The sequence below is a fragment of the Cebus imitator genome, unplaced genomic scaffold (genome assembly GCF_001604975.1).
Source record: "Cebus imitator isolate Cc_AM_T3 unplaced genomic scaffold, Cebus_imitator-1.0 Scaffold132, whole genome shotgun sequence".
NCBI lineage: Eukaryota > Metazoa > Chordata > Mammalia > Primates > Cebidae > Cebus > Cebus imitator.
Window position 1 is genome coordinate 114,690 of NW_016107447.1, and position 12,665 is coordinate 127,354.

At 48.7% G+C, this 12,665-nt stretch overlaps 1 protein-coding gene across 2 annotated transcripts in view; it reads right to left on the bottom strand.

Moving 5' to 3' along the window:
- Nucleotides 1-12,665, bottom strand: part of JPH2 (junctophilin 2) — an 81,141-nt gene that overhangs the window by 39,611 nt on the left and 28,865 nt on the right. For both annotated transcript variants that reach the window (XM_017541158.2, XM_017541161.2), the window contains exon 2: nucleotides 11,237-12,026. In XM_017541158.2, coding sequence (XP_017396647.1) covers nucleotides 11,237-12,026 — 790 coding nt within the window. The remainder of the gene's footprint in view (nucleotides 1-11,236; nucleotides 12,027-12,665) is intronic.

A 12,665-nucleotide genomic window follows, 5' to 3' on the forward strand; every position in this document is an offset into this window, starting at 1 on the left:
GGAAATGAGTGCTGAGGCTGAATCAGCCCTCAGGTCACCTGACTCTCATTCCAGTGCTCCTTCTGCTCTACGTGGCTCCTCTGTTTCCAACACAATGGCCTTCCCCGATAGATGAGGAAAGGGCGTGTGGTTAGGAAACAAGGAAAGGAAGCAACAGGTTCTTCGTTTCTTTCCCACCTGCTGACAACGTCCTGGATGCAGAAAGGGAGAATGTGTTGGGCGAACGTGATCTGAACTGCCCTTCGGAGCGCCGCGTGGCCCTGGGCTCATTTCTGGCCTTCGCTGCGTGTCGGAGCTGGGCATTTCCCCTCCCTTCTCCCCCACAATCTAAGGCGGACATCTCTCAACACCTGCAACCCCCCTGATTCAACACTGGGCAGACTGCCACCTCAACACTCCCCTTCCTCCAATTAGAAAATCAACATTCGGCCAGGTGCAATGGCTCATGCCTGTAATCCCAGCACTTTGGGAGGCCGAGGCGGGTGGATTACGAGGTCAGCAGTTCAAGACCAGCCTGGCCAAGATGGTGAAACCTTGTCTCTACTAAAAATACAAAAATTAGCTGGGCGTGGTGGTGGGTGCCTGTAATCTCAGCTATTCGGGAGATTGAGGCAGAGAATTGCTTGAACCTGAGAGGTGAAGGTTGCAGTGAGCAGAGATCGCGCCACTGCACTCCAGCCTGGGTGACAGAGTGAGACTCTGTCTCAAAAAAAAAAAAAGAAAAAATCAACATTCTCCTTCCTCCAATTAAAAAAAAAAAAAAAGAATACTAAAAGGATCATTTGACTAACCGTGCCCCAGGCTTCTGGAAGCCCAAGCCCCTGGCCAGCCTCCTAATGGTGCCACCAGACCCTGCCTCTCCACCCCAGTGGCTCTGCCACATTTCAGGTCTCCACCATCTCCCCAGATCCCCACAGCAGCCTCACTGACGCCCAGACTACAGCTTGGCCCTTGCCACACAACCCCTCATTCTCGCGACAAGAGCCATGATCTGGGTATGGTCATACACATTTGGGCAGGCCGCTCCCAGCTCTCATGGCTACCCACTCACGGAGCGGGGGCAGGGCAGCATATAGCACACATACATGATTTGCCCAGCCTGCATATTTGTCATGTATGTGTGTGTATGTGTGCATGTGTGTGTAGTATGTAGCCACACATTGGTGGGTTTTCCTGCATGGATGTGAGAGCTTTGGGGTTTAGTGAAAGATGTGCTGGGCCTCTCCCCATTTTCCTGTTGCTCCATCCCACTGCCTGTGACCCCACCCTATTCTTCACCACCTTCTTCTACCCTCTTCCCCCTAACCCCTGCTCCTAAACCAAGTCCTCCAATTTGTTATGCAAAGTACTTAAGAACTGGAAGATTTTATGCAGGGCATGGTGGCACATGCCTTGTTATCCCAGCAATATGGGAGGCTGAAGCAACGAATCACTTGAGGTCGGGAGTTCAAGACCAGCCTGGCCAACATGGCGAAACCCCGTCTCTACTAAAAATACAAAACTTAGCTGGGAGTGGTGGTGCATGCCTGTAATTCCAACTACGGGGGAGGCTAAGACATGAGAAATGCTTGAACCTGAAAAAAGGAATTGAAAGATTTCATACCAACCGGATGTTATGTGCCCCCTGATGTGATACAGTATGAAGTACACAGAACTATTTATTAAGTTTTCATGTCGGAAAAATCTAATCTGAATCCTTTCTAGACAGGATTTACAGGAAGTACAGGAGAGAAACTAATTAAACAGTGTCATAAGGAATAAGCCTGACAAATCATTTAAAAAAAATGAGGAGGATGCTCTAGACTAAGAGATTTATGACACAGCTCCCAAGCTGAAAATAAAATTTAAAAACAATTCTATTTAAAGTAGCAGCAAAAAGAATAAAACATTTAGAAACAAATTTAGCAAAACAAGTATACAATTGAACACTGAAAACTACAAAGCATCACTGAAAATATTAAAGGCTTAGACCAATGGAAACGCTCCATGTTCATGGATTGGAAGACTTAAAATTGTTAAAAGAACAATATTCCCTAAATTGATCTACAGATTTAAGAAAATCCCTATCAAAATCCCAGCGGCAATTTTTCCCCTGCAGAAATTGACAAACTAATGCTAAAATCCATATGGAAATGCAAGATAATCTTGATAAATAAATGCAAGATAATCTTGATATCCAAGATAATCTTGAAAAAAAAGAACAAAGTTAGAGGACTCACATTTCCCAACTTCAAAACTTGGTACAAAGCTACAGTAATCAAGACCAGCCTCTGGCCTAAGGATTGAAGTATATAGATCATTGGAACAGAATTGAGAGTCTAGTCAATAAATAACAAAAAGACAAATACAGGCCAGGGGTGATGGCTGACGCCTGTAATCCCAGCACTTTGGGAGGCCGAGGCAGGTGGATCACCTGAGGCCAGGAGTTCAAGACCAGCCTGGGCAACATAGCAAGACCTAATCTCTACAAATAATTTTTTTTTTTTTTTTTTTTTTTTTTTTGAGACAGAGTGTTGCTCTGTTGCCCAGGCTGGAGTGCAATGGCGCCATCTCGGCTTACTGCAACCTCTGCCTCCCAGGTTCAAGTGATTCTCCTGCTTCAGCCTCCCGAGTAGCTGGGACTACAGGCGCCTGCCCTCATGCCTGGCTAAGTTTTGTATTTTTAGTAGAGATGGGGTTTCACTATATTGGCCAGGCTGGTCTCCAACTCCTGACCTTGTGATCCACCCGCCTTGGCCTCCCAAAGTGCTGGGATTACAGATGTGAACCACCTTGCCTGGTCAAATAATTTTTTTTTTAATTAGCCAGTTGTAGTGGCATGCACTACAGCTACTTGGGAGGCTGAGGTGGGAGGATACTTGAGCCCAGGTGGTGGAGGCCACAGTGAGCTGACATGGCAACACTGTACCCCAGCTTGGGCTATAAAGCGAGACCCTGTCTCAAAAACAAAACAAAACAAAAAGATGAAGTAAATATGGCAAAACTGCTAACAATTATTAAATCCAGTTAATGGGTACATGTGTGTTCAGTTTACCACTCTCTCTGTTTATATATATGCTTCACACTTTCCCATAATAAAAAGTCCAAAACTGGAAGATTTTATAATAAAATGCTAATCTCTAGTTTGTCTTGAAAAATCAAGAGCTGCGCTAACATTGAATCCATGTTCCTCCGGGGCAGCTGTTAGCTAGGAAGGGGCAGCCCCACCCAAGGGGGCTTGCAGAGACCCAGGACACCTGGTTGCCATGGCCCCACCACCCTCTAGTGAGTAGGACACAAGCCTGTAGCCTGCCTGGCCCCTGGAAACTTTTAGCTTGTAACGTCAGACTTCCACTCCACCGGGCATTCAAAACCAGTCCTAACCTGGCCCAGGCTGCCTTCTCAGCCTCATCTCTAATCTTTCCCCACCCACTCCAGCATTCTGGATGACTCGTTGCTCCCAAAATATACCGTGTGCATTCCTACCTCCATGCCTTTGCACATGCTGGTTCTTCTACCTGGAATGACCTTGCTCTCCCTCTTTTCCACCTGGCAGACTCCCAACCAGAGGTGGCCCTGCAGGGAGCTTTCCCAGACCTCCTCTGGGGTTGTTGGTTGCTCTTTCCATTGGACCCCCCAATTTCAGCTCCTTCCTTCCTGTCCTCCACCACTGACTGTCCGATCCCTGCATGGCTTTGTCCCCAACCTGGGAGTCCCCAGAGGACACTGCCCACACTAGTTCACCACTGGGTGCTCAGCACACTGGCACAAGCCTGGCACAGAGTAAGTGCTTATTAAAATTTGTGAAAGAAAACCAACCGAAGGTCAGATCGTGGCTAAGAGCATTCTAGAACCAGGTCACCTGGCTTCAACTTCCAGCTCTGCCATGACTCGGTTGTGCTACCTGTTTGAGATACTTAACCTGTCTGTGCCTCAGTTTTTTCATCTGTAAAATAAAAATAACAGTACCTCCCACACAGGATTGTTTTGAGGATTAAATAATATATTCCCACCAGGCACAGTAGCTCACACCTATAATCCCAGCTCTTAAGAAGGCAAGGAGGGAGGATAACTTGAGCCCAGGAGTTTGAGACCTGCCTGGGCAATGTAGCAAGACCCTGTTCTCCACAAAAAGGAAAAAAAAAAAAAGTTAACATATGTAAGGCACTTAAAATCATGCCTGAACCCCAGAAATAAGGACTAGGTGAATGCGTATTAAATAAAAATTAAATAAGCAGGCTCAAAGATGGGCAATTATTATCAAGAGCCTCCCTGAGACCTAGTCCAGTGTCAGACCCTCTTCCCTCCAGTGGCCTGTGTCCCCCATGACACTGGAAATGAGTGTTGGCAGTGCAGAGTCACAGCTTGAAGTGGCACCAAATCCATTCTTCTCATTAGCCAAGGAAAAGGCCTCTGTAGGTGCCTACAGCTCTTTGATACTGGTCAATCTCTCATCAATGTCTCTTTTAAACAAAAAGAAACTTTAGGCTCAGTGTCTCTGAGCATCAGTAGTATGACCTTGAACTTGAATAGCATTGTTCTGTTTTCGGAACTTCCTGTGATACTGATTTCTCATTTTCAACTGTGATTAGAAAGTCTTCCTTTCCAATAAATGTACTTAAGTATTTTTAAGTAAGTTGATTCAAAGATGAAGATTAAAACAGTAAGTAGAGATGGTGTGTGAAGGTAACAAAACCTGGGATTGGGGCCTGCAGAAGACGAACATTTGGGAAACAGTTGCATAGGGACTGGGAGAGAAGACAGGGCCTTCCCTCAAGGCAATTTCATTCTTGGGTCAGTGCAGAATGATACAGGATGGAAAATAGCAGCTTACACCTCCTTGCATGCTTTCCAAGCACTGGCTCTTTTTTACTCTCTGCAGCACTACTTTCAGGGAGGAAGAAATATAATTCCCATCTGATTAAAGAGGAAAGTGGGCCCAGAGAGGTGAGATAACTTGCCTAAGGTCACACAGTTTATAAGAGGCTGAAGCCAGATTCAAACCTAGGTCTATCCTATGCCACCGCCCATGGACCACACGGATGGGTTCCTGCTCACCAGAGAAATTCAGCTCCCAGCCACTGAAGAAGCCAGCTCTAAGCTGCGCTCAACTTGGGAACTTCCAGAGCCAGCATGGTGGGGAGATGGAGGTGGGGGGTTGAGGGGGATAGAAGACAGATGCCACCCTGGTACAAAACCTGAGATGCTCCAAACCTCACACCCTAGGGCAACTGAGAACAGGCCATCCCCTGCCTCTGCCATGGGGACACAAGAGCAAGAAGACTAGACAACAGCAATGGCAGCTGACGCTTACAGGCTACTTCCTGCCTGTAAACTATGAGCCATGTGTACATATCCTTCGTATACAGGCTCTGCTTTAACCTTGTGAAAACTTTTCAAGGTGGGTCTTTTAGAAATTAGAAATTTGAGGTCTGGAGGGAAGACAAGATACAGCAAGCAAGGGGCTGAGTCTAAGCCTTACTCTTAACACTCTCTGTGCTCCTTCCAGAAAACAGGCATTTATCAGGGTGTTGGCATGACAACCTGAAAACTTTAGGCACCTCCCCAAACATACCGGCTTCCCTCCACAATCCAGTATCTATGACCTTAAAAGGCATCACAAAAGAGTTCTTAGCTACAAAATCAGAAGACACAAATCTAGTTCCCTCCTGACCGTTTCGTGGCTGTGAGTATATCTAGATCCTTTTCAGCACCTCAGTTTCCCCAAATGCACAGTGACAGGGTTGGGATTATTCTGAGGGCCCTGAATGGGTCTACAGCCACACTGTCCAAGGAAAATATAACGTGCATCACATATGTAATTTTAAATGTTCTAGTAGCCACATTCAAAAAAGTAAAAAGAAACCGCAATTAATTTTAATAATGTATTTTGTCAAACCTGATATATCTAAAATATAACCATTTCAATATGTAATCAATATTTTTAAAATTATCAATAGGTTACTTTACATTCTTTTCATACTAAGTCTTTGAAATCTGGGATATGTGTCACATTTACAGCCCATCTCCATTTGAACCAGCTACATTCCAAGTGCCCAGTAGCCATGTATGACGAGTAGCTGCCATACTGGACAGCCCAGGTCAAGAATCTTTTTCAATCCATAGCTCATTTTACAGGGAAGAGCTGTCTCATCTTCTCCTTTCTCTTAGGAAAGATGTCCTGATCGTAGCCTCTGGGCTGACAAGTTCCACATAAGCCCAGAGGGAGGAGCTGGAAGCCACGATGGAGAGAAAGCCAGGGCCTGTCTGGGTGTGAGGAGGCTGCGGCTGCTGGGGATGCTTTCTGTCTCTCTTCTGCCAGATTACTCACGAAGCCCCAGGGATGGGGAGAGTCCCTGAGGAAGATGACCACAATCCTGCTTTTCCTCTTGACCCTAAAATTCCCTTAATTGGAAATTCAGCCTGAGCTTGAAACCCATCCAGGCAGCCACCCCCACCCATGGCAACAGCTCCGTGGGCAGGCAGGACTCCTGCCTCAGACACATGAGGAATGCAAATCCCCCGGGGCTCTCACAGCACCACTGCATGCACGAGGCTGGGTCCCAACTGCTCAGTCCCCAGGTTCACTTCCCCGCTGTGGGCCTGGCAGCCTTCTCGGTGGGAGCTCGACACCTTCACGTGCAAGGGCACAGGCACTGGCAGGAAACACCAGGAGGGCAAGGAAAATAAGGGAACATCCCTCCTTCTCCCAAAACTTCCACTTCCTCACCTTTAAAATAAAATGTTAGATTGTAGCAATGATTGTATTTACTGCTGGCTGCCCTGTGCCAAGCATTTTACAGGCATTAGCTCACCTACTTCTATGAGGAAAGAGGAGCGCAGGGTCAGAGTGGTGAAGAACTTGAGCAAGGTCACACAGCTCTGCAGGAGAAGAGCTGCATTTCTAATTCATGGTCTTTTGAATCAAGAACCTAATAAGCCCTTTCCTGCTGTGCTCTGCCTAAGTGGCCCAGGGTGGCCTGGGACAGTCTGGGCTTACACTTGTCATAACTAGATACATTTAGTGTAATTATTAAAAATGTTCCCCTTGGAAGAAGGAGCAAATCTTCCATACAGAAGAATTTCAAATAATATAGGTAGATATTTCCCCCTCCAAAATCTGGTGCAGCTGAATTTCAGACCCTTGTCTGTCTTGAGTGTGGGCTGCACTGAATGTCTGAATTCCAAAGGGTAGAGTGGGAAAAGAGGAAATAGGAGCTGGACATCAGAGAAACCTGGGAGACCTACCTTAGCCAAGAGATCAAAGTTAACATCCTCAGTTATCAGTCATGTTCATATCATGTGTCCCTATTACAATGTGATGAAAAGGGCACTTTACTTCTGTGGTCTTCTTCCCCCAAATCTATAACCTCAGTCTAATTATAAGAAACATATCAGACAAACCTAAACTGAGGGACACTCTACAAACTGTCTCACCAGTACTCCTCAAAACTGTTGGGTTTGGTGTGTGGCTCACACCTGTAATATGAGCACTTTGGGAGGCCAAAGCAGGAGGATCACTTGAGGCCAGGAGCTTGAGAACAGCCTGGCCAACATGGTAAAACCCCGTCTCTACTAAAAATACAAAAATTAGCCAGGTGTGGTGGCGCACACCCATGGTTCCAGCTACTTTGGTGACTGAGGCACAAGAATCGCTTGAACCCAGGAGGCAGAGGTTGCAGTGAGTCAAGATGGCACCACTGCACTCCAGCCTGGGCAACACAGTGAGACCCTGCCTCAAAAAAAAAAAAAACAAAACTGTCAAGGACACACAAAAAAAGGAAAAAGGAAAGAGTGAGAAACCGTCACAGACCATAGGGGACCACAGAGACCTGACAACTAAATGCACTGTGCGATCCTGCATGAAATCCTGAAACAGGAAGAAGACATTAATGGGAAATTTAGTGAAATGCAAATCAAGTCTGGAGTTTAGTGAAGAGTTACGTGCCATGTTGGTTTTGACAAATGTATTATGATGATGTAATAAGTTAACATTAGGGGAAAACGGATACAGTGTATGGGAACTGTCTGTAGTCTCCTTGCAACTTTTCTGTAAATCTAAAATTACTTCCACGTAAAAGTTTTATTTTTAAAAAGTTCTCCCTTTTACTCATAGAGGCGTTCAGGTTTAGAAAGTAAATTATATGACCACCTGGTCATAATGCTGGTCCTTTAACAGGATATCTAGGACTGGGTCATTTGTAGGTGAAGTCTAAGGTCAAGGCACCAGTGGGTTCAGGGTCTGAGGAGGCCATTATCTTCCTCCAAGATGGCACCCCACATGCTGCATTCTCTGGAGGGGAGGGAGGCTGGATCCTCACACAGCAGAAGGCAGGAGTGCCAAGAGGCAAAAAGGGGTCAAACTCACTCTTTTATAAGGGATTTAATCCCACCCATGAGGATTCATCACCCCTCAAGCACTAGTCTCAGGACTAATCATCTCTCAAAGGTCCCATGTCTTAATATTACAATGACAATTTCAACATGAGTTTTGGAGGGGATAAACATTCAAACCACATCTGCGTCTAACCAAGAAGTCTTAAGAAAATCTCCCATACCTTCTGTCCCCCTTAATGATGCCAACTGTTCACACATTTAGAGCAATTTAAAGTTTACAAAGTTGAGCATTAGCGAGATGTGCTAGTTAAAGGTTTAGAATCAGAAAGCTAGAAGTTGATGCCTGGGCTCTCCCACTTGCTTGCCAGGTAGTCTTGGGCACATTACATTCCTTCTCTGGGCCTCGGTTTCTACGTCCATAAAATGAATTCATTGTATGATGACAATGATACCATGTCTGGTGTCCGGCACTGCAGTGGTGACTGTGATGGGCCACCCGGATTCCCCTTCAGGACTGAGGGACTTATTTCTCCCACTCCCAGGTACTCAGACAGTTGCCAGCTGCCAGCCCTCTCCAGGGATTGCCCTTAGCTGAAGAGAGCTGTCCAGCCCCAGTCCAGCCTCCTTCTGGAGGGTAGCCTGCATACAAATGTGGAGGGTATAAAGATCCAGCTCCCTCATCCCAACTTGGGATGACTTTGAAGGCTATCTCCACTGCAGAGCACCCCTTACAGCTGGCTGAGGCTTTGTTGAGACTACATTGCAACCCAGTGTCTCCCACTGCCCAATCTGGCCTTCTTCCCTTCCCCACAAGTGTTGATCTAGAGAGTGCTCCTTATGCATTTTCTGCATGTTAATCTTCATCTCAAAGTCCACTTCCCAGGCGAACTCACCTCACAACAGGATTGTGAGCCACCTGACCTGCACTGTCTTTCCTAACTCTTAGACCAACTTGTCTTTATAGATGAGACCACTGAGATTAGTAATAGAAGAAGAAAACAGATCTGGCCAAGGACATACAACTAAGAAATGGCAGTGCCACAGATGAGAAACTGACACTCAGGCCAACTGATCTGCCCAGATCAATGAGCTAAAAAATGGCAGGGCCAGGATTTGGCCCTAGGCCTGCTTAACTCTGAAGACCATGTGCCCGTCTCCTGCCAAGGCCATTTACCGCTTCCCAGGAGAATTGCTACAGCCCAGGACAGCCGAGTGCCTTTTACCACCCTCCTGCCAGACCACACCACTGCTGTCCTTGCAGCTCACTCCAGACTTGCAAAATGAGAATAAGAACAGTATCTACCTCTTCAGGTAGTTACTGTAGGTAATTAATGTAGGCAAAGACCTCAGAAGTGGCACATAGGGAATCTTATTTAAGTGGTGGGTTAAAAACAAATCATGTAAGTCATGTAACGCTGCATCTGTGATGCATTCTAAGGACAGAACAGCAGCTGGCAGTGGACCTCGTCAGCTCTCTAAGAGAATCAGGGTTGACCTGGGCTCTGAAGGAGGAGTAGAAGTCACGTGGGCAGCAAAGGAACCAGTATGAACTACAGCTCTGTGGCAGGAGGAACTAAAGAAGGAAGCAGCAGCACAGAGGGAAGAAAAATCCAGGCTCAGGGAAAGAATGAGAAAAAATAAGTCTGGTAAGAGGGTGGGAACCAGATTATAAAAGGCCACTCGCTAACTGGGTGATTTTGGACAAGTCACCTTATCTGTCTGCGCTTCACTTATCTCATCTGCAAAACAGAAATAAACATAGTACCTATCGCAAGGATTAATCACCTCTCAAACATTAAAGGGACCCAGCGAGTCAATATCTGTGAACCACTTAGAATTGACTTGTACCTAATAGGTGCCATAAATGTTTGGAGACAACATTAGAACTTTATGTGAAGTACAAAGAGAAGACTTAAAGGGGTTTGAATGTAGATGATCGGGTTGGTGTTTAGTGGATGGGAACATGGATGGATGCATGGGTGGATGGATAGGTGGGGGTGGCTGAATGAATGGAAGTGTGGACAGATTGCTGGATGGAAGTGTGGTTGAGTAAGAGAGGTGGCTGGCTGGCTGGTTGGATTACCTGATGGGTGGGTGGATTACCCGGTGGGTGGGGGTGCATGTTGTTTTAATGGACTGAAGCATTGCTGGGTGAATCAATGGAAGTACTTGAGTGAATGGATGTGTGGCTGGATGTTACGATGGATGGCCAGGTGGCTGGAAGTAGCTGAGTGAATGCAGGTGGTTGGTGGATGAAGGCACAGGTGAGTGGTTGAAAGGGTGTTTGTATGTTTAGATGGGCATCTCGGTAGTTGGATGGGTGGTTCAGTCAATGGATGGATGAGTGATTAGTTGGCTGGATAGGTAAAAGGATAAAAAATGGGGCAGGTTGGATGGAAGAGATGAGTCAATCTTTGAGTGAATGGGTGGTTGTTCAGGTAGGTGATGTTCAGTGTGATATGGGACCGGGGATGGCTGGGTGGGTAGAGGGGTTGTTCAAGTGAGTGTTAGAGAAGTTAGTGAATGAAAGAATTGGGTGGATTTGGGTGGGTGTCTGGTGGTTGACTGCCAGGATGTGTGGATAGAAGTTTGACTGGATGGCTGGGTGGGTAAACAGGAAGTGGAATGGGTCCGGGGATGAGTGGATGACTGGAGAGATGGTTGTTCAGGAGCATTTGAAAGAGGCTAGGTGAGTGGAAGGGTTAAGTCAATGGAGGGCTGGGTGTAGTTGAGTGATGGATGATGGATGAGTGAACAGGAGACACCAGCTCCTGAAGCACCTCCAGTTAACTCTCTGAAGGTGATGGGGGTAAAAGAGGCAAAATCAGGCTTGGAGATAGGGCCTTCTAAGTCACCCTGCCCCAAGCCCCTCTTCCCCAACCAAAAGCAACCCCTTCCACCCCCACCACCGCTGTCCTACCTGGAGGCGGCGATCTCGGCCTTCTGGCGCGCGATGGCAGCAGCGCGCTGGGCACCCTCCACACTGTGCTCCACCTTCTGGCGGACCTTGTTGCTCTTGAGCTGCAGCACGCGGCGCTTGGTGCCCTTGACCAGCACGTTGTGGCGGTACTTGCCCTCCTCGCGGTGGCCGTCGGGCAGCGTGGTGCAGCCGTAGCCGTGGCGCAGGTTGTCCAGCCACTCGCCCTCGTAGCGGAGGCCGCTGGAGCGCTCGCTCACGCCGAAGCCCGAGCGTTTGTCGTTCTTCCATTCGCCCATGTAGGTCTCGGTGGTGGTGGCGTCGATGTCGGCCTCGAAGGGCGCGGCCTCGTCGGCGCCCTCGGCGGCCTCGCCCAGGCTGGCGGTGGAGGCGGCGTCGCTGGCGCCCGAGCTGAGGTCGCTCTTGAGGAAGCTGACGCGGCTGCGCTGGCTGCCCAGGGACGTGCGCGACTCTGCGCGCCTCAACTTGCCCAGCAGCGCGCCCCGCTGGAAGAGGCCGCCGCCCTTGGGCGCCCGTGCGGCCGCCTCGGCGTTGGCCAGGAGGCTGAGCGCGAAGCCGCCGCGTGGGATGGCGGGCGAGGGCAGCGCGGGGCCGTCGGAGGCGGGCGAGGCGGGCGAGTCCGGCGCCACCGTGCCGTTGCTGTGCTCGCTGCGCAGGGACGACAGCGACGTGCGCAGCGGCGAGCGCACCACCACGGCCATCCCGTAGGGCACGCTCTGGCGCACGCCGTAGCCGTGGCGCATGCCGTTGGTGAACTGGCCTTGGTACGTCCCTGCGGGCGAGGAGAGGGCGCGTCAGTGGGCGGCACGACGGTGGCCTGGGAGGGCGAGGGCAGGAGTGGGCAAGGCGGGGTGGGGGAGTGTGAGCCTACTAGAGTGTGTAGTAACACGGGTGGGTCAGCCAGGAGGAGCTTGCACGATGGTGGGAAAATTTCCGTTGGTGGGAACATGGTAAGGTCACAAGTCATGTACGGATAAGCCAGCGAGTTCGCATGGTAGTGTGAATGTTGGAGAGCATGGAGCTGTGTGTGTGTGTGTGTGTGCGCGCGCGCAAGATCGTGTGTACAAGACACTGTGGGCACGCATCGATGTCTTTTGACTACATAAGATCAGGAGGCGGGGGAGGTGGCTCATGCGTGTAGTCCCAGCACTTTGGGAGGCCGAGGTGGGCGGATCGCTTAAGCTCATGAGTTCAAGACCAACCTGGGCAACATGGGGAAACCTCTCTCTACAAAAAATCAGCCAGGCCTGGTGGCATGCACCTGTGGTCCCAGCTACTAGAGAGGCTGAGGTGGGAGGATCACCTGAGCCTGGGAGGTCAAGGCTGCAGTGAGCCATGATTGTGCCATTGCACTCCAGCCTGGGCTGCAGACTGAGACCCTGTCTCCCTCTCCCTCTCTCTCCCTCTCTCT